Source organism: Oncorhynchus clarkii, chromosome 3 (assembly GCF_045791955.1).
Source record: "Oncorhynchus clarkii lewisi isolate Uvic-CL-2024 chromosome 3, UVic_Ocla_1.0, whole genome shotgun sequence".
NCBI classification, from domain to species: Eukaryota; Metazoa; Chordata; class Actinopteri; order Salmoniformes; family Salmonidae; genus Oncorhynchus; species Oncorhynchus clarkii.
This window is the reverse complement of record NC_092149.1, coordinates 29,575,796-29,598,811: the sequence shown is the minus strand read 5'-3', so window position 1 is coordinate 29,598,811 and position 23,016 is coordinate 29,575,796. Positions and strand designations below refer to the sequence as shown.

Sequence of the window (23,016 nt, the reverse complement as noted above, 5' to 3'; positions counted from 1 at the left end):
GTGAGTTATTTACTGCGTAATGGACCAGTCCTAGATGAATTTGTCCACTTCTTTCATTGAGCATTGTTGTTATGCGTGAAATGTGGACAACATGTGAAGAAGTCACATTGCATTTTCAGTGCTTTGGATTCAACTGATGCGGACGTACCAGCTTGCAAACATAAACAAGTTAACGTCAACCATCTGACGACGGGCATGTTCTGGCATGTCCTCCACCGTCGAGTCACCCTAACTGACCCCACTCCCCTCTCTCCGTCCCTCTCCCCTTGTTCTCTCTCCTCTCCAGATGCGAGGTGTGCCGTCCCCCCCTCCTATCGCCCCCATGCCCCTTCCTTTGCCGCTCCCTCCTACGACCGCCCCGACTGGAACCCCCGTCTCTGTGTGATCTCCGGAAATCAGCTCTACATGTTGGACCAGGAGGAGGTACTTACCTACTGCTGCACACACTATAGAAATACAATCCCAACCATCACCCACCCATTGACTTGAAAGGGGATTACTGTTCTAGGAATTATATTTCTATCTATTCTATGGCTCACTTTGCTGTGCCATACTGTTGCTGTACCATACTGACTGGGTTGTTTGACATGGCATGAGTGTCTACAACACTGTCATGACAGTTTCTAAAGCCACAAAGTTGAATAAAAAAATGACATATCCAAAAAAGGATGTCACCACAATTGACCCTTTAGGCATGTAACTTCATTTGACATGACCTGACATTACATGGTATGCTGAGTACATTACATTGCCAATAAACGTTGTCACTGTTTTAATCCCTGAGGTTTTCCCGACCACATGACCTGACCAGCAAAAGCTCTGGACCGGGGTCCTAGATATAACACAGTATCTCATGTACATGTTGGTCCTGAAGGAGGCCAGTGTTCATATTATACACTCAAGGCAGGTGTCCTGGGACACTGTCGCCTCAGGCTTGCTTATGGGAGGTCCAGTCCAGCAACTATTGTTAGCTTAGAATTTTGTGGCAAACAACTTTGGCACCAGTGTGCCTCTATACAAGTAGGCCACGTCTGGCTAAGATGGGCATTGGGGCCAGTAACCGAAAGGTCGCTGGTTTGAATCCCAGAGCCATCAAAAGATACATTTTGGTTGAATGCATTCAGTTGTGCAACTGACTAGGTATCCCCTTTCCCATCTGAGTGCTGATCTAGGATCAGTATACCTTTTAGATCATAACAGACATAACACGATTACATGACCAGGTGGGACCTGATTCTAGATTAGCACTCCTACTCTGAGACACTTTAGGAATACGGGACTTTTTCAATCTGACTATTTATTGGTAATTAAAAAAATAAATAAACTACTATTACTTATTATATCTTACTAAGTAGAGATTCAGCCTGCTAGCTAAGACCAGAAGGGGGTACTATTCCTTCACTTTTGTACCTGTATCGACCTGTACAGGTCTCTTTTTAAAATAGACCTTGTAGACAGATTTACAGATTGATATCCACTACATGAATCCTAAAACACAATTAAAACACAGAGGTTTTACTTACACACTTAAAGTCTATTACACTGCAATAACAGTGTCCATAGTACATTTGATTGAGAGTATGAGTCTATTAATGATTATGTAATGATGTAACGGAGTACTGTAGCGGTACTTGCAGGGTAGCTAGCTGCCAATATCTTTAATTCTCGTCACTCAGAAGGAGGATAAAGAACCTTATGATCCAGATAAGGGCCTTTTCAGCTCTGGAGTGATGAGAAGAAGGCCCAGGTCAATTAATCAAAGGCTTATCCCTGTCTAATTGTGCCAATGAGGCAGAAGCTATGAATGGATTTGAGGCAGACCTGACGTGCCGATAGCCACCACCTCGGAGAGAGGATGAGAGGCGATTAAACATTCAGGCCTGTCACTCACCTCATGCGGTGCGAGTGGGTCTGGGGGTCTCTCTCTCTCTCTCTCTCTCTCTCTCTCTCTCTCTCTCTCTCTCTCTCTCTCTCTCTCTCTCTCTCTCTCTCTCTCTCTCTCTCTCTCTCTCTCTCTCTCTCTCTCTCTCTCTCTCTCTCTCTCTCTCTCTCTCTCATACACACACGCCCCACTTGATTCTATTCGATTCAAATGCTTTTTGTGGCATGACAAAAAGCAATCATATGTTGCCAAAGAGGAGATAAGGTGGAACAGAGGAATATATCTCTCTCTCACATTTGATTTCTCAGGCTACCTCTCCTCCCTCTCTGCTCCCTCCCTCCCTCTCTCCCTCTCTCCCTCTCTCCCTCTCTCCCTGGAGTGACTGACGTGGCTATCCCACAGACCTGCTCTCTCCTTTCTTTCCCAGGCAGCTCCATTGAGATGCCACTCTGTTTTGTTTTGTGAATGACATCCGTCAAAATACCCTTTTCTCTTCATTGCGACTTCTTCAGTCTCAACTAAGGGGCTGCGTGAGGGAATAACAGTGCTCTGGAGGAACATGTGAAAAATATCTGTCACTTCACCATTGTGCTCTTCTGTGCTCCCATATTTCAAATGTGCTCTATTCACCTCGGTAAACACTACAAGTGGTGAAAACTGGTGATGTTGAAAGCTTGACTTATGCATAGTCCGAATTAACGTAATCGATTAAGAGTGTTCCCTTTCATCCATGTACAGAAGTCACTATACCTTCTGTTCAACCCTATATTGTTTGTGTAGCTTCCCCTACTTGCATTCTCTCCACCTCAGAAGTCAATCTTAAAAGTGAACACCACACAATCCAACTGAACTTCACTCCCTAACAAAAAAACTCCATGCTGCACTGCCATTGACAGTAGAAGAGCCCTGACCACTTCCCAGTGGGCTGCTGTTAGCTCTCTGTGCCTGTGGTGGGAGCGAGAGGATCGACAGTAATGGCTGCCACTGATGTGAAGTGACACAGCCCCGCACTGTGTGCACCAGACGCCACGCACCAGTGCCCTGTCCTCCAGTCATGTGCCCAGGCATCGCTCTCCCTCGCACTGTGCACCAGTGTTATGCAAGCAATCAGAGGGCACTACTTCCTGCTAGTATCCTCTCTCACTACTACTGCACATTAGCATTAGCCTGCTAGGCTAATTCAAAATAAAGGGAATTGGAACAGGATTTGTCTCAGTATCAATGCATGGCCATTGTGTTGCATTCCCTGCCCATATGTTTGCAATGGCTTTGGCAGTGTTGATACTGTAAATTAATTCATTAGCGCCAACAATGCAGCGCCGTGGTGGCTTTGCCTGAAGCTACTGTTGTCACATTGCATAAAGCATGACTCAGGAGTAGTTAGCATTTTTACACATGCATGACCCTTGGGAACCCATTTGGAAACAGGGGGGATGTGGTAATTATGTAATAATAAGGCACACGTGGATGGAAGGAGTCATGAGGAAGAAGCTACTTCATTTGACCAATAAGAAGGCTCAATGCACTGTACATTGGCAAATCCTAAGGTTATTTAACAAGCGCTTTACTGCCTTTTGGCATCTGAATAACCATTACGCGCAACTGAAATAAGCCATTTTCAAAAGGTCACCCTTATTACTTATTAGGGGTTATACACTGAGTGTACAAAACATTAGGAACGCCTTCATAATATTGTGTTTCACCCTTCTTTTGCCCTCAGAATAGCTTCAATTCGTCAGGGCATAGACTTTACAAAGTGTCCAAAGCATTCCACAGGGATGCTGGCCCATGTTGATGCCAATGCTTCCCATAGTTGTGTGAAGATGGCTGTATGTCTTTTGGGTGGTGGACCATTCTTGATACACACAATAAACTATTGAGCCTGAAAACCCCACGAACGTTGCAGTTGTTGACACACTCAAGCCTGGCACCCACTACTATAACCCTTTCAAAGGCACAAATCTGTTGTCTTGTCCATTCACCCTCTGAATGGTACACATACACAACCCGTGTCTTAATTCCTTCTTTAAAGTGTCTCCTCCCCTTCATCTACACTGATTGAAGTGGATTTAACAAGTGACATCAATAAGGGATTATGGCTTTCACCTGGATTCACCTGGCCAGTCTATATCATGGAAAGAGCAGGTGTTCCTAATGTTTTGTACACTCAATGTAAACTTGATTTTTATCAAGGCCATTTGATTAATTTGCCTGGCTATGCCTGTGTATAGTGCATTTAAATGGAGTTTATCTAACATTCCAACTGAATGCAGGTATTGTGGGAAATGTCCACATAGGGGAGTAGTGGGACAGCTCTTCCACCAGTGCTTTGCAGCATGCTCAAATTTTACATACAAACAATGAAGATCAACTTTGGATTGGAATTTGGTCAGATTTAGTACTTAGGGATGCTCTCTAAATGCCCTCTTTTCTCATTCCAAGATGCCAAATATGGTCTTAAAATCGCTTTGTTTGAACGTTTCTCTCTGATTTTATCACATGCCAGTTGCTGTGTCCAATGCCTGAGGTGAGGGGAGGGAACATCTGTCAGTGATAGGATGTTATCGAGAGACTTGAGGACAGACAGTGGTGTTGGCCAACCGTTTGTCATACTTCCAGGGACACAGAGGCTGGTGTGTGCGTGTGTGTTTGTGTGCGTGCGTGAATGCGTCTGTGTGTGTGTGCGTGTGTCGGGGGCAGAGGTAGTGGACTCAGCCGCTGTTTGATCACGACTCCGTTACAAAGAATTGGATTCACACCTGCCGCTCCATTAACCCCGCACCCCCCTCCCTAGTCACCCACACACACACCACCCATATCCCCCACCCAGCCTACCCATCACAGCTGGGCCAGTAGTGACATAGGGTCCAGGCAGCCTGCAGTATTGCTCAACTCTCCATACCAGCCCCCCTCTCCTCTCCCTCAGGTCTATGGCTTTCATTCTCCCTCTACTCACCCACAACCCACCATCCACCCCTCCTTGCAGTGCCTGAGCACAGTTATCTGTCTATTTCAGTCTTAGCCACTTCTGCTCCTACTCTTACCTTTGACTACAGTTTGCTGGATGCCGAAATCCAGTACAATTGACCTTCTTATTAGCTATTAGAATGACCTTATGAATGAGCTTATCTCTGACAACACTCAAGGGAGCCAAGGTCTGCATGCCAGTATTCAATCTATTTTTCAATTGAATGAAATGGATTGTTGACTCGCCCATACAAAAACCAGAATACCCAGAGACAGAAACTCCAGAACAGAAATTGGGAAACACTGCTATACTGCATTACAATTACAGACATTTATAGACAATTAGCATGCTTTCTTGCTCCCTGCAGGTTTCAAAGCTAGACCACTGCCCCTGTGTGAGTGTCAGTGCGGGCCCCACATGCCCTCTGTCTGGTCTGCCAGTGTTGTGTGCCAACCTGCCTTGTGTGCCCACTCATGAGCATGGCTACCAGGGATGGTGCCAAGGCCGTGTCAAGTCCCCAGCTGCAGCGCCACTGTCCTAACCAGCTCCCCCTCCCTCCCCCACCCCCTGCCAATCCAAAACTGCCACGCAGGCTATAAATAGCGCCCAGGTGTTCCCCCTCGCAACCAGAAAGGGCTGTGTGTCAGGGTGTATGTGTGTGTATGTGTGTGGGGGGTCTTTTCCATACACATGTTGTGATGAATTGTGTCTGAATGGGGACACAGTGGGGATGAGGGGGGAGTGGGCTGTGGAAATTACCATGTTTAGCATGCCATGATAGACTAGTATTTATGTAGGGTGTTTGAGATCAGTTTTGAGTCAGAGTTTAATGTGATCTAAACGGCCTCTTGGCTGCTCTGTGAACTTTTTCAGTTCCTATTCCTAGTCAAAGTCACTACTCTCATTGAGGAAAATCACAACTCCATGCCTTAGACTCAACTGAAGTCCGGAGCAATTACTTATTGATTAAGTAATACTACACTTAGATTATCATAGCATTTAGCACTTACAGTATACTGTATATTGATCACATTTCTTTATATTACTATTTTATGTGTAACGATACATTTAATTAGATAAGTGCTCGTGAATGCAGAAAGGAGCTCTGGTGCAGCAAGGAAACAGGGTAGAGAAGAGTGGATAGATACATTTAGGGATATGTCTGAAGTCTTGTGAATGAATTTATCAATTAATTATCCAAAAATATAGCAACTATTACGCTTATGACAGTGTAAAAGGCTTGGAGAGAGATGGCTCATATTATTAACATGTTATAGAGAGTATACCTGTGTTCGGAGGGTTTTCCTAGAGTGTTATGGTCCAATAATGAAGTAAATTAGATTATATTGAGAAATAACCAAAAAGAATGTGGATGTTATAAACACGTTAAAATTTGGTCTGACGCATTTTTAACAGTGTGCTCGCAGTGTATCATAGAAAAATATATAAACAGCAAAGCAAGGTCTTTCCGTGCATATAACTGCTCATATAAAAGGGCAGGCGATAAAGAAACAAGCTTGTATGCATGCGGGTGCTGGACACGTAGAGATTGGGTGTCTTATAATACATTTTTCATTGAGGAACTCATTCCGTAACTGGCAATATATTTGTCCTCGGCGTAAGATGCATCTCACAACATACTCATTAGTATGCCCTAAGTGGAAAATACGAGCATAATCAAATACACACTTGATTTATGGTGTGTGTGTCCCTGATTACGTTTTTTTTTTTAAAGAGGGAAATGTCAACAAAAAAGAATCCTGCCACCGATAGCGCTGGGAGATGTCTTCCGGCTTACTGGGCTATGGGGGATTGTATGGAGTGCTGTGCTCTGTATCCACTAGATATGTCTAGCGCAGTAGACTGCATGTTATGTATGTTGGGGGGGTGGGTACTGTCGCCTGCAGTGTATTAAATATGTATTACACTTTTATGTCACCCATATTGTGCTGGAAGCCCTGCTACATGTCTATAATATTACAGCTGGTCATACGGTTACACGTGGTCATGTGACCAGCCGGTGACCCTCACACACATACAGTACCAGTCAAAAGTTTGGACACACCTACTCATTCCAGGGTTTTTCTTTATTTGTACTTTTTTCTACATTGTAGAATAATAGTGAAGACATAAAACTATGAAATAACACACATGGAATCATGTAGTAACCAACATAGTGTTAAATCAAAATATATTTTATATTTAAGATTCTTCAAAGTAGTAACCATTTGCCTTGATGACAGCTTTGCACACTCTTGGCATTCTCTCAACCAGCTTTATGAGGTAGTCACCTGGAATGCATTTCAATTAATAGGTGTGCCTTTTTAAACGTTAATTTGTGGAATTTCTTTCCTTCTTAATGCATTTGAACCAATCAGTTGTGACAAGGTAGGGGTGGTATACAGAAGATATCCCTATTTGCTATGGGAAGAACAGCTCAAATAAGCAAAGAGAAACAAAAGTCCATCATTACTTTAAGACATGAAGTAACAGACATGAAGACATAAGAACTTTGAAAGTTTCTTTAAGTGCAGTCGCAAAAAAACCTTCAAGCGCAATGATGAAACTGGCTCTCATGAGGACCGCCACAGGAAAGGAAGACCCAGAGTTACCTCTGCTGCAGAGGATAAGTTCATTAGAGTTAACTGCACCTCAGATTGCAGCCCAAATAAATGGTTCAGAGTTCAAGTAACAGACATCTCAACATCAACTGTTCAGAGGAGATTGCGTGAATCAAGCCTCCATGGTCTGAATTCGCACACACACTCACACACGCTCGCACACTCAAATTCCTTATATTAAGCAAACCAGACAGCACAATTTTCTTGTTTTTTACGTTTACAGATAGCCAGGGGCACACTCCAACACTCAGACATAATTTACACATGAAGAATGTGTGTTTAGTGAGTCCGCCAGATAAGATGCCAGATAAGATGCAGTAGAGATGACCAGGAATGTTCTCTTGATAAGTGTGTGAATGGACCCTTTTCCTGTACTGCTAAGCATTCAAAATGTAACGAGTGCTTTTGGGTGTCAGGGAAAATGTATGGAGTAAAAATAACATAATTCTCTTTAGGATTATAGTGAAGTAAAAGTTGTCCAAAATATAAATCGTAAAGTAAAGTAGAGATACCCAAAAAAACTACTTAAGTAGTACACACACACACAAATCAGTGCTATACCATGGATAGCCATATCATATTTAGCTTATGTTGACTGGACTCAATTGTTTTTGGTATCTTTTAGTTGCCACTGTATTCAACTAACCATTAGCAGAGGTGATTTGATTCTGTTGAAATGTTGAAGTTGAAATGGTGCTGGAATAGTGGAGGCAGCTCCTGTTTCCTTTTCGACTTGCGGTAACTCTCCATTGTTCTAAGTCAATAGTTGTTTAAAAGGTCCAAAAATGTCAGAAACATTAACTGCTTGACCATGCTGTAGGTCATGTAGCTGTTTGTTACAGGCTAAATGCTTTGTGGACTTCACCGGACAGAAGTTGCTCTCTGGTTTTGTGATGAAACAAAGGTGTGGTTGAATTTATTCTGCCACTGTGTCTTCTAATTGTCTCTGCCTTTAGGCCTATATATCACGGTGTCACAGCATATGAACTAACAGGTTCAAAAGCAAACAATGTAATTATCACAACACATACAGTAAGTTGTAATATGGCTCTTTTTTCATGGCTTAGCTTCCCTAGTTATTTTTGCCCACGCACCACTACTGCTCAATGATACACATTTCAAGATACTATCCATTATGGTCTTCAGAAAATATAGCCTAATGCATTGTGCGTATTGACCTGACCTTGTCTCTCTGTGCATATGCAGGTACACCCTTTATTGATGCGCGAGCGGCGCTCCGAGTTGCACAGGAACAAGCTGCTGCGGAGGACAGTCAGCGTTCCTGTTGAGGGGAGGCACCATCCAGAGATGGGTGAGTAGGCTATGGGCCCTTCTATCTCTCTGAATTCTTTCTGATAGAAATACAGTCAATAGAATGGGCTTGGAGCCTCTGACCATAAAGCACAAATGTAATGTTGTACTTCCTGCTTTTACTTCCTGCTTTACTCTTATGGGGACCCTCGCAATGGTTGCCAGTCCACCCATTAAGGCGTCATTGACTTGAATGCGGAGGCCCGTTCTACTCCTTCTAGTTCTGTGTTTCTGACTCTACCTGTCATGGGCTGCTCTTACCTTTCTCTGCCTCTCTACTTCTTATATTTTGTGATTCTGTCTTTCTTACTGACTCTCTGACTCGTTGTCTCTGCCTCATTGCCTTACTCCACCTCTCTCACTCTGCCGCATGTACAATGTCTCAGCATTGATACACTCCCATCGTCCACGAGGGCAACTCTCCCCACAAGAGTCTTGTGGGGATACTGCAATAGGCCACTCACTCCGTATTTGAGGTCTGACACAGCACTACTCTCCTATAACGGCACAGGCTACACAGGCCTACTGACTCCAGAAGAGTGATGCTCATCACACTCTAAGCATGTCTATGGTATAGCATATGTTATCCAACAGCCTTCCATTGAGAACCATCTGCAGTGAGAGCCCATCCACCCTGAGGAGATGCCCATACTGAATGAGATGGATGCCCCCCCGGCGGCCAAGGCCCCCCAGGCAGCCCATTAATGAGCTGATTAACAGAAAGCTGTCATGCTGTCATCAGAATTCCACATTTACAGAGTCACTGTCAAGGGAACTGCTTGTGACACAGTGACCCATTTCAGAAAGACTGTGTCCTACTGCATAACTTGGAACTGAGATAAGTTAGTGAGATCATCATTGGGATAATCCCAGAGTGAGAGTAGATTGGATGCAAGCAAGTGAGTAGATTAGATGCAAAAAGTGAGTAGATCGGATACAAGTGGATTGGATAGGATAGTGAAAATCTATGTATAAAAAAATCTTTGAAAATCCATTTTGACTAGACTTCAAAAAAGAAAAATAGGACACAAAGGCATGAAATCAAAATGCCAGGCTAAACTGTCCAATGATATGCAAGATGGAGATAGAGTATCGTTTGCTATGGGGGATGAGGTCCAATAGACCTTCCGATGTTGTCCTCTACTCACTTAAGTGCTTCATTCCAGGGACACATACAGTACAAGTCATAGATTACTCTTGTGTTACAAAAAAACAAGGTTGAATTTGTATGCATCAAATGTGTTTAAGTACTGTCTCTATACTTCAAATGAATTTTCATGTATCATCGTTTTGATAAATGAAGACACTTGACAACAATCCCAGCTGGGTCCTGATGTGATGACCATCTCTGATGAAGACATTTGGCTCTGCATCTATTATTAGGGACGCATAGGACATTTCAATACGCTCTTTGGATTGGATACGGAAAGTTACTCAGACGCAATTAGTCTACTTCCCCATCCACTTCCTTGTATTGCACGGAAATGGTTAAAGTTGGAGCAATCAACATGCAATTAAGGCATTCATCTTGGTAGATAATTGCAGTGTGCTGTAAATGTTTTATGCAAATATCTATTGTAATTAGAACTTCAACCTAAACCCTATCCACAGAACTTCTGCCTGCAGCCAAAATGTTTGCTCTGTGCGGAGCTGTCCAAGGTACTGAAACAGCTCCCATCCGTGGTGGATTTTAGCCCATGTTGGGCCCTCTGTCCATGGTGTTGAAACACCCTATGTACCCTAGACACATTTAGGTACATATAAGGTACAGTAGTTACAATAAGGAGACAAAGGCCTCCCGAGGGGCGCAGCAATCTAAGGCACTGTATCGCAGTGCTGAGGAGCCACTACAGCCTGGGGTTCAAGCAGCACAGCTTGGCGCGTCACGTTTTGAAGGATGCATGTCTTGACCTTTGCCTTTCCCGAGCCCGTTGGGGAGTTGCAGAGATGAGACAAGATCGTAACTATCAATTGGGGCAAAAAATGGGTAAAAAAATAATTTTATGAAGAAAAAAAAAATGAATAGGGAGACAGATTGTGTGGGGCAGTAGTACAAATAGTGGAGTACCAAGAGTGGAGTATATGGAATCTTGCTTGAATAGCAGTTGCTGCATTATGGTGGAGGTACTGTATCTATACCAAGTTGAATTGTTGCAATTGCAGTAGCATGCATAATGAAAACTATAAACACTATAGAGTAAAAAGTGGTAGTATGTTGTGTACAGCTGCAAAATGTTACATGCCGTGTTTCTGAGTCATTCAGCCATAAAGGGAAGTCATTGAAACTGTGTAGCTGGGGTTGTTTCTGTACTGTAGCATGTTTGTGGGTTGTTTGTGTGTTTGTTTTACTGGCAGGGTAAGTTCCATGTGTTGACTTGTCATTTCGAGCAGCTCAAAGAGCAGGTCTGACCACAAAACCCCTGTTTACCATATCAGATGTTAACCAAGTTAAACTCAGGCTGTTTCAAGCAGACCACCATAGTCCCTGAGCCCAAGGAAGCAAAGGTAACCTGCCTAAATGATTACCGCCCCGTAGCACTCACGTCGGTAGCCATGAAGTGCTTTGAAATGCTGGTCATAGCTCACAAAAAACACCATTATCCCGGATACCCTAGACCCAATCCAATTCGCATACCGCTCCAAAAGATCCACTCCACACTGCCCTTTCCCACCTGGACAAAAATAACACCTGGAGCGGGTCGAGAGTTTTAAGTTCCTTGGTGTCCACATCACCAACGAACTATCATGGTCCAAACACACCAAGACAGTCGTGAAGAGGGCACGACAAAATATTTTCCCCCTCAGGAGACTGAAAATATTTGGCTTGGGTCCCCAGATCCTCAAAAAGCATCACCGCCTGGTATGGCAACTGCCCGGCATCTGACCGTAAGGCGATACCGAGGGTAGTGCGAACAGCCCAGTACATCACTGGGGCCAAGCTTCCTGCCATCCAGGACCTATATAATAGGCGGTGTCAGAGGAAAGCCCATAAAATTGTCAGAGACTCCAGTCACCCAAGTCATAGACAGTTTTCTCTTCTACTGCACGGCAAGCAGTACCGAGGCGCCAAGTCTAGGACCAAAAGGCTCCTTAACAGTGTCTACCCCCAAGCCATAAAACTGCTGAACAATTATTCAAATGGCCACCGGACTATATACATTGACATATTATCTATGCATAGTCACTTCACCCCTACCTACATGTACAAATTACCTCAACTAACCTGTACCCCCACACACTGACTTGGTACCGGCACCCCTGTATATAGCCTCATTATTGTTATTTTATTGTGTTACTTTTTTTCATCTTTACTTTAGTTTGTTTGGTAAATGTTTTCTTATCTCTTCTTGAACTGCACTGTTGGTTAAGGGCTTGTAAGTAAGCATTTCACGGTAAAGTCTACACTTGTTGTATGATTTGATTTGATAGAGCAAGGTCAGTGAAGGGACTTGATTATGTAATTAGTGAGAGAAACAATCCTTTTAAATCTTTATTGGCACTGAAGTGCACGCTCCTGATCCTATTGGGTCTCTTGCAATAACGTTCAATAACATTCAAAGAGGTGCATTCTGGGCTAATAGAAGATAAATATTTTTTTTTCTCTCTCTTATTAACCTCATCAAAATTAGATGTGATTAAATGTGTTACATTTTGAAATTGACTTACCACGGCTGCTCAGTCATTGAGAGGAATCCATGTTATCTGAATGAATTTACCTCAGGCTAAATCACAACCATAATGTAGCTAGCTAACTGCTTATCTGATTGATAGCCTTTGGCTAAATGGAAATTCAATGTAAAAACATAACGTGTTGTTCGTATTTTCCTCCATTATAAACTTGTGTTCTCCATCTTCTGGGACAACATTGTCATTTTGATATTTTATTTATAGGAGTTGTTCCACATCCCATCTTAAAGGTACAACACTAGCGTGTATAACTGAACTAATTTCTCCTCCAATAACTTTAAGGAAATGAATCATAAATAACAGTATAAATTATGGATTTTCCCCAGCCTTTTAATTCATTAAAACAACATGCAATGTCTTTGAGGTTCCACCAGGGACAAAAAAAACTGTCAGGGTAAGAGTGGAACCCAGAAGTGGTTCATGTTTGCAGCATACTCCAGAAACCACCGCTAATCTACACACATCAGTACCTTCCATTTTTTAAATGTTACCTTTATTTAACTAGACAAGTCAGTTGAGAACAAATTTGAATTGACAGTCAGGGACAGAACAACATATTTTTACCTTGTCAGCTCAGGGATTTGATCTAGCAACCTTTCGGTTACTGGCTCAATGCTCTAACCACTAGGCTACCTGCCACCCCAAATGCATGTGCGTAGTTTGTATTCTCTAGCATTATATATTAGATTAGTGAGTATGTTACTCAGATTTCTCTTTGTTTTGAGCAATTCAGCCTCTGTTGACCCCAAATTTCTACAGCAACATTACGCAATACGATCCCATTAGCCAACCCCAATTATGCTATTCTCTGTTTGCTACCACATGGGAATACCAAAGGACACTTCAATATGTTTTAATTGCAGCAGGAAGCATACATAGTCCTGTAGCAGTATCAACAACAGTATTGTTCGTTGTAGTGAGACCTTTAGTACTATATAAAGTTAACAGTGCAGGATGACAGGTAGCCTGTGAGTCTGTCACTGAGGGAACTGTAAATCCACCCCCAAAGCTGCCGCTTGTCTTTGGAGAGATTTGCTGAGTCATCTTGCTGTCTTAATGTTGGAACTCCGAATGAATACAAATGGAGCGCTACTGTAGCTTTGTTTAGCGGTTCGTGGACATGAGCAGGGGAACATTCACTGGGGAAAGGGGGAGAGAGAGAGAGAGAGAGAGAGAGAGAGAGAGAGATGATTAATGGAATTGTGTGCTCACTCAGCTAGAATCAATACTGTTTTCTGGCAACATTTTACATCGCCGTTCCCACACTTCTTCGAAATGACGTATAGCTACTTCATGTGGAACAACTAATCAAATTATTTTTCACTTAAAGGGAAGATTGTAGAATTATTCTTCCAACTAAAGGTCCCAATACGGCTGTATCACTTTACATTTGTATTTTGGGGGAAATGTATATTTTAACCGAATTTGACCGAAGTCAGGTCGGAAAGGCGTTCGGAAATGTGACATGAAGAGGAGCACTACAGGAGTAGGAGTGAAACCACATAAAGCAGTGGAGACTCATATCATACAGAGTCCTATTATTGTTTAAAAATATATATTTTGGAACTCTGAATAAAGACAATTTATCATCTGACCATATCATGTGATTTTTTTACTCTGTATCAGCTCATAAAAAAAAAGCACTAATACAGCTCGCATTCTTTTAGCATAGCCCCCATTCCACCCCTGGCCTGCCCCTACTAGCTAACCACTAGCAGCCTTGAAGCACATCACTTATTAGCAGTTCAGCACATCAGCATTTCTCGTACTGTTACAAAACCAAAATAAACCTTTACCATCATAGTAGACATTGAACATCTATAACCGAACTGGCTAAAACTCTGTTGTTGGCCGATTGTAGCTACAGCGAATGCCATGCTAACCTGAGTGCTACTACTAGCAGCAGTAAACCCAGGTATAATGGCTAAAACAGACATTGACTACCATGATATCCTGCAAAAAAAAGATGAGGCAGTTCAGTGTGTACTGCCCCCACTAACAGGCCCCTTCTTGACGTCAAAGCCGTAATGTTTTGTTGGTGTAGGAGTTTTTAATAAATGTAATTCAAATAGCAAAATATGTGTATAGTTAGTTTTTAATCAACTTTTGCATAAAGAACTTTTGCATAAGATGGAAAATCATCAATCTACATTGTTAGATTTGTGGAAATATATTGTGCAACCTTCCCTTTAATATGCGTAACAACCAGCAGTGTAGAGAGTGCTACACAGTAAATATGTATTCCTTGGGGCTGTATATTATTGAAAAATTAGGCAAATGTGATTTAAAGATAACATTTTTATAATCAACATCTTAGCTACAATACATTTTTCAAGACGGGTCTTTTAGAATCCTCTACGTAATTGAAATGTTGACAAAAAAATAGTCCCCCTTTAATGACTGATTACTGATCAATTGATCATTTACTAGGTACCAGAAATGACATGTTAAGAAATGGAGTGAAGCACCATTGTAAATACCATGCATCAACTGGAAAATAGCTTTTTATGCAGAGCAGCTATGTAAATGTCGACATTATGTAACATCAAGTGCTCACATATCCTGTGATATATCCTGAGGATGAAATAGAGCAATAACAATAATAACAGCAGTAGCAGCACAGCTCCTGGTTTGACTGGCAGTTGTCCATGGGTCTCTTGTGTAGGCTGGTTTCTCTTCCTCAGCCCTGAGTGTGTTAGTCAGCTTTCATACATTGGTTGGCTGTAGTCTTAAAAGACCTCATCTCTCTGCACTGAGACTAGAGTCAGGGATTTACTGCCACTTTCTTCCACTTCAATTAGACTCGGTCTCAAATAGCCACCTGTCCCTTTGAATAGCTGGGCATCTGCACGCAATAAACGACCTGTTTCAAATAAACACCGGGTCTAAATGAATTGTTTACGAGGTTACCATGGACACAGCTCTGATTTTCCCACAGTCATCTGCATTACATGTTTAAATGTTTTGTTCTATAATCGTTGCTATCCATGGCAACACCTAAAAGAAAACACATCAAATTCAAGCTAACAGTGATCAAATTCGCAGAGCAAAATTCAGGCGAGGCAACAGCCAGGCATTTTGGAATTGAGAAAATGGCTGTCAAAAAAGTTGAACTTCAACGTTTGTCTGAGGTGGATCAGAAGAGGGCGAGACTGCAAGGTGGGGGTAGAACTAAATGTTTGCGAGGAGCTGGAGGTGGATAGACACCAGGTTCAAATGGAAATCTGTCTCTTATAAGCGGCAGTTGTGTTCAGTGATTTAAGCAAATAAACACCTGGGCTATTAATTGAAGTTTTGCCTTAAGTTTCTTTGATAGTTTCCTTCACCAAAGCCTGCTCTCCCCAAGGCCCAGAGGAAAAGAAGATGCCAACTTGGTAGTAGTCATCTTCTTTTTGCTGAGCATGTGAATTGGGAGTCTTTGGGCGGTGCAGTGTGCCTTTCGGTTTCACTTAGGAACCACTGGTGTAGATGAGAGTAGTCATTGACACACAAACAACCATGCAAACACAAATACACACCAACACACACACACAAACACACCAGTGGCGTACTGTAGGCAGAAATCCGTTGATGGCAGGGCCAGAAAAGTACTCAATTGTCATACTTGAGTAAAAGTGAAAGTAACCCAGTAAAATAATCCTTGAGTGAAAGTCTAAAAGTATTAGTTTTTAAATGTAGATAAGTACAATGGTGGAAAAAATACTCAATTGTCATACTTGAGTGAAAGTACAAAGTAAAAATAAATGCTATAAATCAAATTCCTTATATTTAGCAAACCAGACGGCACAATTTCCTTTTTTATTACATTTTTTTGACAGCTAGGGCCAACTACAACACTCAGACATAAGGAAGCATTTATGTTTAGTGAGTCCACCAGATTAGAGGCAGTAGGGATGACCAGGGACGTGCTCTTGATAAGTGTGTGAATTTGACCTTTTTCCTGTACTGCTAAGCATTCAAATTGTAACTAGTACGTTTTGGTGTCAAGGAAAATATATGGAGTAAAAAGTACATCATTTTCTTTTGGAATGTAATGAAGTAAAAGTAGTCAAAAAATATAAATAGTAAAGTATAATAATAGAGTTAACCTAATTCACCCTTCATTTGATTTGGTTTAAACCGTTTATGTTCTGGTTCAATTTGACCCGTACAGTAAGCACAGTAAGTACATCAAGAACATAAATATATAAGTTTAACCTCCCAAAATGTATTTTCCAGTAGCTTAGAAAGCAGCTTGTTTCAAGGACAAACCCTTTAAAAGTTATACAGTGCCTTTGGAAAGTACACAGTGGCCTCCATCATTCTTAAATGGAAGAAGTTTGGAACCACCAAGACTCTTCTTAGAGCTGTGCGCCTGGCCAAACTGATCAATCTGGGGAGAAGGGCCTTGGTCAGGGAGGTGACCAAGAACCCAATGGTCAATCTGACAGAGCTCTGGAGTTAATCTGTGGAGATGGGAGAACCTTCCAGTGGACAACCATCTCTGCAGCACTCCACCAATCAGGCCTTTATGGTAGAGTGGCCAGACGGAAGCTACTCCTCAGTAAAAGGAACATGACAGCCCGTTTGGAGTTTGCCAAGAGGCACCTAAAGATTCTCAGACCATGAGAAACCAGATTCTCTGGTCTGATGAAACCAAGATTGAACTCTTTGGCCTGAATGTCAAGCATCACATCTGGAGGAAACCTGGCAACATCCCTACGGTGAAGCATGGTGGTGGCAACATCATGCTGTGGGGATGTTTTTCAGCATAAGGGACTGGGAGACTAGTCACGATTGAGGCAAAGATGAAGGGAGCAAAGTACAGAGAGATCCTTGAGGAAAGCCTGCTCCAGAGCGCTTAGGACCTCTTGACAACACAGGAGTGGCTTCGGAGACTCTGAATGTCCTTGAGTGGCCCAACCAGAGCCCGGATTTGAACCCGATCCAATATCTTTAGAGAGACCTGAAAATAGCTGAAAGAGCTTGAGAGGATCTGCAGAGAAGAATGGGAGAAACTCCCCAAATTCAGGTGTGCCAAGCTTGTAGTGTCATACCCAAGAAGACTCAAGATGGTAATCACTGCCAAATGTGCTGCAACAAAGTACTGAGTTAAGGGTCTGAATACTTATGTGAATGTGATATGTTTAAAAAAATAATTATACATTTGCTAAAATGTCTAAAAACCTGTTTTTGCTTTGTCATTATTGGGTATTGTGTAGATTGATGAGGGAAGAAACAACAATTTAATACATTTTAGAATAAGGCTGTAACCTAACAAAATGTGGAAAAGGTCAAGGGGTCTGAATACTTTCCAAGGCCTGGGCAATTCCAGTCCTCAGAGGCCGTCCCTAGCAAACAAAGCTGATTTAAATTTTTGCATTTTTAACTGAAGATCATGATTAGTTGATTATTGGAATAAGGTGTGTTAGCTGGGGCTGGGGAAAAAGTGTGACACCAATCAGGCCCCCATGGACTGGAGTTGCCCAGGCCTGGTATAGACCAAGGTCAAGGTCAAATTGTGTGGGTCAAATTGCGAGTCAAATTGACCTAGAACATCCTGGATGTCACTATTCCGGTAGCGGGTCTAAATTAATTATAAAACATGTAATTATGGGGCCTACCGAGTGGCGAAGCGGTCTAAGGTACTGCATCGCAGTGCTAGAAGTGTTACTACAGACCCGGGTTCATTTCCGGGCTGTGCAACAACCGGCCGTGGCTCGGGTTAGGGGAGGGTTTGGCCGGTGGGTCTTTACATGGCTCATTGTGCTCTAGCGACTCCTTGTGGCAGGCCGGGTGCCTGCGGCCTGACCCCCGGTCACCAGTTGAACAGTGTTTCCTCCGACACATTGGAGTGGCTGGCTTCCGGGTTACGCTGGCGGGTGTTAAGGAGCGTGGGTAGGCGAGTCATGTTTCGGAGGACGCATGATTCCACCTTCGCCTCTCCTGAGCCCATTGGGGAGTTGCAGCGATGAGACAAGATTGAAAACGGGGGTAAAATACAAACAAACAAAAATTAATAATTTTGTGTTTTACAAGTTTGAGACCCATACTTAGGAAAGTAGATGAACGGTCATGGTGGAAGAATTGCATTAATTCGTATTTTTGTGATTTTCAAACTCTAAGTGAAGTGTTAAATTGACAATAGTCTGGTGGGTGAGAATATTATCAGCTTGGAATTGACATAGAGGCAGGGAAACGAAACGTCCCAAAAAAATGACTTTTGCAAATTCTCATACAGAGTCACAAGCAGGTAAGATGTGTTGACAGGGATGGACTAGGAATGAAAAATGGCCCTGGACCTTTTGACTCTGGACTTTTTGACTTTTTGACTGGCAGACCAAAACCCCCCCCCCCAGCGATACACCACCACCCACACAACCCACGCCACACTTTATGTAAACAAGATTACTGAACAATATTTATAACAATAACTTTAGTCAAATATATGTAAAATAGGAGGAGGCTGGCTCTGGCACTGGCAGCAAGGTGGCAAGAATCTCTGGAACCATCTGACCAGTAAAATAAATAATACAGAAAGAAATTTGTTGGTGAAAAGACTGGTGAGTAGGCAAGTCATAGAATAAAATATATTTCCTACCTCCTTAAATTTGCAATTTCTGCAGCAGCTCACTTCTCTCAGCAATGCCATCTATAACCAGGTTACTGTCCAGGGCCAATAAAACATCTTGCTCAGTAGCCATGAGCATAAAAGCCTCCAGGTGCTGTTGAGATAGATTGCTCCTGAGCCTACTCTTGATGAATTTCAGAGTAGAGAAGCTCCGCTCACAAGCTACCTGGGTTACTGACAGGGTAAGTAGTAACTCGTAAGCAAGGCCCAGGATGTGGTATGTGTCGGTCAATAGGTTGTACTGACTAAGGATACGGTAGCAACACACTGGACAGTCCTTGCAAGATGAACAGCTCTTGTTCGCCATCTCCACCTCGTCTTCATTTCCTTCAGGTCCATGATCCTCCATAGTCCTGATTGTGTATTCTTCAAATCCTGATTGTTTTAACCTAGCCCACTGTTCTGCCAGACTCATGAGCTCACTCTGTAAATTGAACCACCGTTGCTCTGCTGTAAAATTTGATCAAACATTTGCTTAGTTCTTGAAGGGCTGTCTGTGGAAGGTCACTGGCACTGAATGTTAGCTGACTAAAGTTTTTAGGGTCCAGAAGAGCAATGTCGGCATACAAAGTGCCATTACTCAGAAATCGTTGATGGATGCTATCTATAACTATATCCAGAATTTGATTATGGACACCAATCCTGTATGCACTCTGCCCCAGTAAAAATCCCATCTTGTGCCATCTCTCCAGGCATGGTCTTCTTCTTTCGAGCCCTTTTTGTTGGCAGAGTGGTTTCTAACTCCAGCTCTGTTTCCTCATCCTGTTCCTGCAACTTCCTGTTGGCCCACTGAACAAATGTGTCTGCAGTTGCCTTGACTTATTCAACATCTCTTGCCGTTCCTTTCAGCAGCGCCTCTGTAGACACAACCATACGATGTGCAGACAGAATGTCCATTCCATTTGTTTGAAGATATTTTGAGACTGGTGAGGTGACCTGAAATATTCTGAGGAATATCTGAGCTGGAAGTATTGTTTCATACTTCAGCAACCCCTCAATGTATCCTTGTGCCTTGACCCATGCAATGGTGTTGATGTTTTTCTGATCTTGTATGGTTGAAAGAGTGAGAAGGACATCAACATACAGACCCTCATCTGGATTTCCAAAAGCTCCAAAGACCTTTAAGGCACTGTCTTTAGCCCACCGGCGTGTCTCTCCAATTGGAGCAAGACGTCTGTGTCTTGTGTCCTTGCTCTCCTTCTCCCAAGTGTTCATCCTCTGGTAGGATACACGGAAGAACACAGATATGTTGTCAATGAGAGAAAAACTTGCCAAGACGCTCTCTGTTGTGTCTGCCAAAACAAGGTTCAAAATGTGTGCAAAGCACCACACATGATTGGTGGACTTTCCAGAGAGCAGGGCTGAGAAGCCTTTATACTGGCCTTGCATACTGGAGGCTCCATCAGTGGAATTGCCAATGCACTTGCTGATGTCAAGCGTCATGTTTTCCAGTACTTCACACAGTACCTGGACAAAGTGTTGTCCAGTGGATGCCTCGCATTTCACCACAGCCACAATTTACTCATGGATGACGTTCGTCACATATCTGACTATGACAGAGCATTGATCTTGTGTTGTAATGTCATGCGCAGTGTCAATCTGGACTGAAAACATGCCAGCTTCCTGGATTTCACTTGCTATGGTGGCCTGCATTGTGTGTTGGATGGTGGTAATGACGTTATCGATGGTAGTCTTTGATAATAGAGTTTTATTTATTTATTTTATTTTATTTATTTCACCTTTATTTAACCAGGTAGGCTAGTTGAGAACAAGTTCTCATTTGCAACTGCGACCTGGCCAAGATAAAGCGTAGCAATTCGCCACATACAACAACACAGAGTTACATATGGAATAAACAAAATATACAGTCAATAATACAGTAGAACAAAAGAAAACAAAAGGTCTATATACAGTGAGTGCAAATGAGGTAAGTTAAGGAAATAAATAGGCCATGGTGGCGAAGTAATTACAATATAGCAATTAAACACTGGAATGGTAGATCGGCAGAAGATGAATGTGCAGGTAGAGATACTGGGGTGCAAAGGAGCAAAATAAATACCAGTATGGGGATGAGGTAGGTAGATGGGCTGTTTACAGATAGGCTAAGTACAGGTGCAGTGATCTGTAAACTGCTCTGACAGCTGGTGAGGGAGATGTGAGTCTCCAGCTTCAGAGATTTTTGCAATTCGTTCCAGTCATGGGCAGCAGAGAACTGGAAGGAAAGACGACCAAAGGAGGAATTGGCTTTGGGGGTGACCAGTGAGATATACCTGCTGGAGCGCGTGCTATGAGTGGGTGCTGCTATGGTGACCAGTGAGCTGAGATAAGGCGGGGCTTTACCTAGCAGAGACTTGTAGATAACCTGTAGCCAGTGGGTTTGGCGACGAGTATGAAGCGAGGGCCAACCAACGAGAGCGTACAGGTCGCAATAGTGGGTAGTGTATGGGGCTTTGGTGACAAAACGGATGGCACTGTGATAGACTGCATCCAGTTTGTTGAGTAGAGTGTTGGAGGCCGAAGTCGAGGATCGGTAGAATGGTCAGTTTTACGAGGGTATGTTTGGCAGCATGAGTGAAGGATGCTTTGTTGCGATATAGGAAGCCGATTCTAGATTTAATTTTGGATTGGAGATGCTTAATGTGAGTCTGGAAGGAGAGTTTACAGTCTATCCAGACACCCAGGTATTTGTAGTTGTCCACGTATTCTAAGTCAGAGCCTTCCAGAGTAGTGATGCTGGTTGGGCGAGCAGGTGCAGGCAGCGATCGATTGAAAAGCATGCATTTAGTTTTACTTGCGTTTAAGAGCAGTTGCATAGCGGAAAAGGTATGGTGGTATTCGAAATGGTCAGTAATGTCATGTACTGTCATGTTGTGTCTTGTCTCTGTCCTTTCCCTTCACCCTGTCTCCCTCTGCTGGTCGTTGTTAGGTTACCTTTCCACCCCCTCTTTCCCCCAGCTGTGCCTTGTCTCCTCCTAACCACCTCGTCACCCCTTTTCCCACCTGTTCCCTTTTTCCCTCTGATTAGTCCCCTATATCTCTCTCTGTTTTTGTTCCTGTCCTTGTCGGATTCTTGTTTGTTGTGTTTCATGCCTGAACCAGACTGTCGTCATGTTTGCTGTAACCTTGTCTTGTCCTGTCGGAATCTGCCGGTCCGTCTGAGCCTACCTATGTTTGGTAATTAAAGAAGCTCTGTTTAAGTTAATTCGCTTTTGGGTCCTCATTCACGCACCGTAACAGAAGAATCCGACCAAGAATGGACCCAGCGACTTCGGATCCTCTCCACTCAGCCGTCGGGATCCAGGGAGCGATGCTAGGCAGACACGAGCAGGAAGTGTCTGCTGCTCGACATGCCGTTGAGACCCTGGCCACCCAAGTCTCCAACCTCACAGAACAGGTTCACCATCTCCGCCTCGATCCACCGGCCACTTCCAGGGCTTTCGAATCTCCGGAGCCCAGAATCAATAACCCGCCGTGTTACTCTGGGGAGCCCACTGAATGCCGCTCGTTCCTCACCCAGTGTGATATTGTGTTTTCTCTCCAGCCCAACACTTACTCCAGGAGCACTGCTCGTGTCGCCTACGTCATATCTCTCCTTATTGGACGGGCTCGTGAGTGGGGCACGGCAATCTGGGAGGCAAGGGCTGAGTGTACTAACCAGTATCAGGACTTTAAGGAGGAGATGATACGGGTTTTTGATCGATCTGTTTTTGGGGAGGAGGCTTCCAGGGCCCTGTCTTCCCTATGTCAAGGTAATCGATCCATAACAGACTACTCTATTGAGTTTCGCACTCTTGCTGTCTCCAGTGGCTGGAACGAGCCGGCCTTGCTCGCTCGTCTTCTGGAGGGTCTCCGCGCAGAGGTAAAGGATGAGATTCTCTCCCGGGAGGTTCCTTCCAGCGTGGATTCCTTGATTGAACTCGCTATTCGCATTGAGCGA

General features: G+C 43.3%; 1 protein-coding gene across 1 annotated transcript in view; it reads left to right on the top strand.

The window, feature by feature from the left end:
* The first annotated feature begins 369 nt into the window (after positions 1-369).
* Positions 370-23,016, top strand: part of LOC139392655 (ras/Rap GTPase-activating protein SynGAP-like) — a 91,166-nt gene continuing 68,519 nt past the window's right edge. The window contains exons 1-2 of the mRNA XM_071140799.1: positions 370-423; positions 8,678-8,783. Of these exons, the coding sequence (XP_070996900.1) occupies positions 406-423; positions 8,678-8,783 (124 nt within the window). The 5' untranslated portion in view covers positions 370-405. The remainder of the gene's footprint in view (positions 424-8,677; positions 8,784-23,016) is intronic.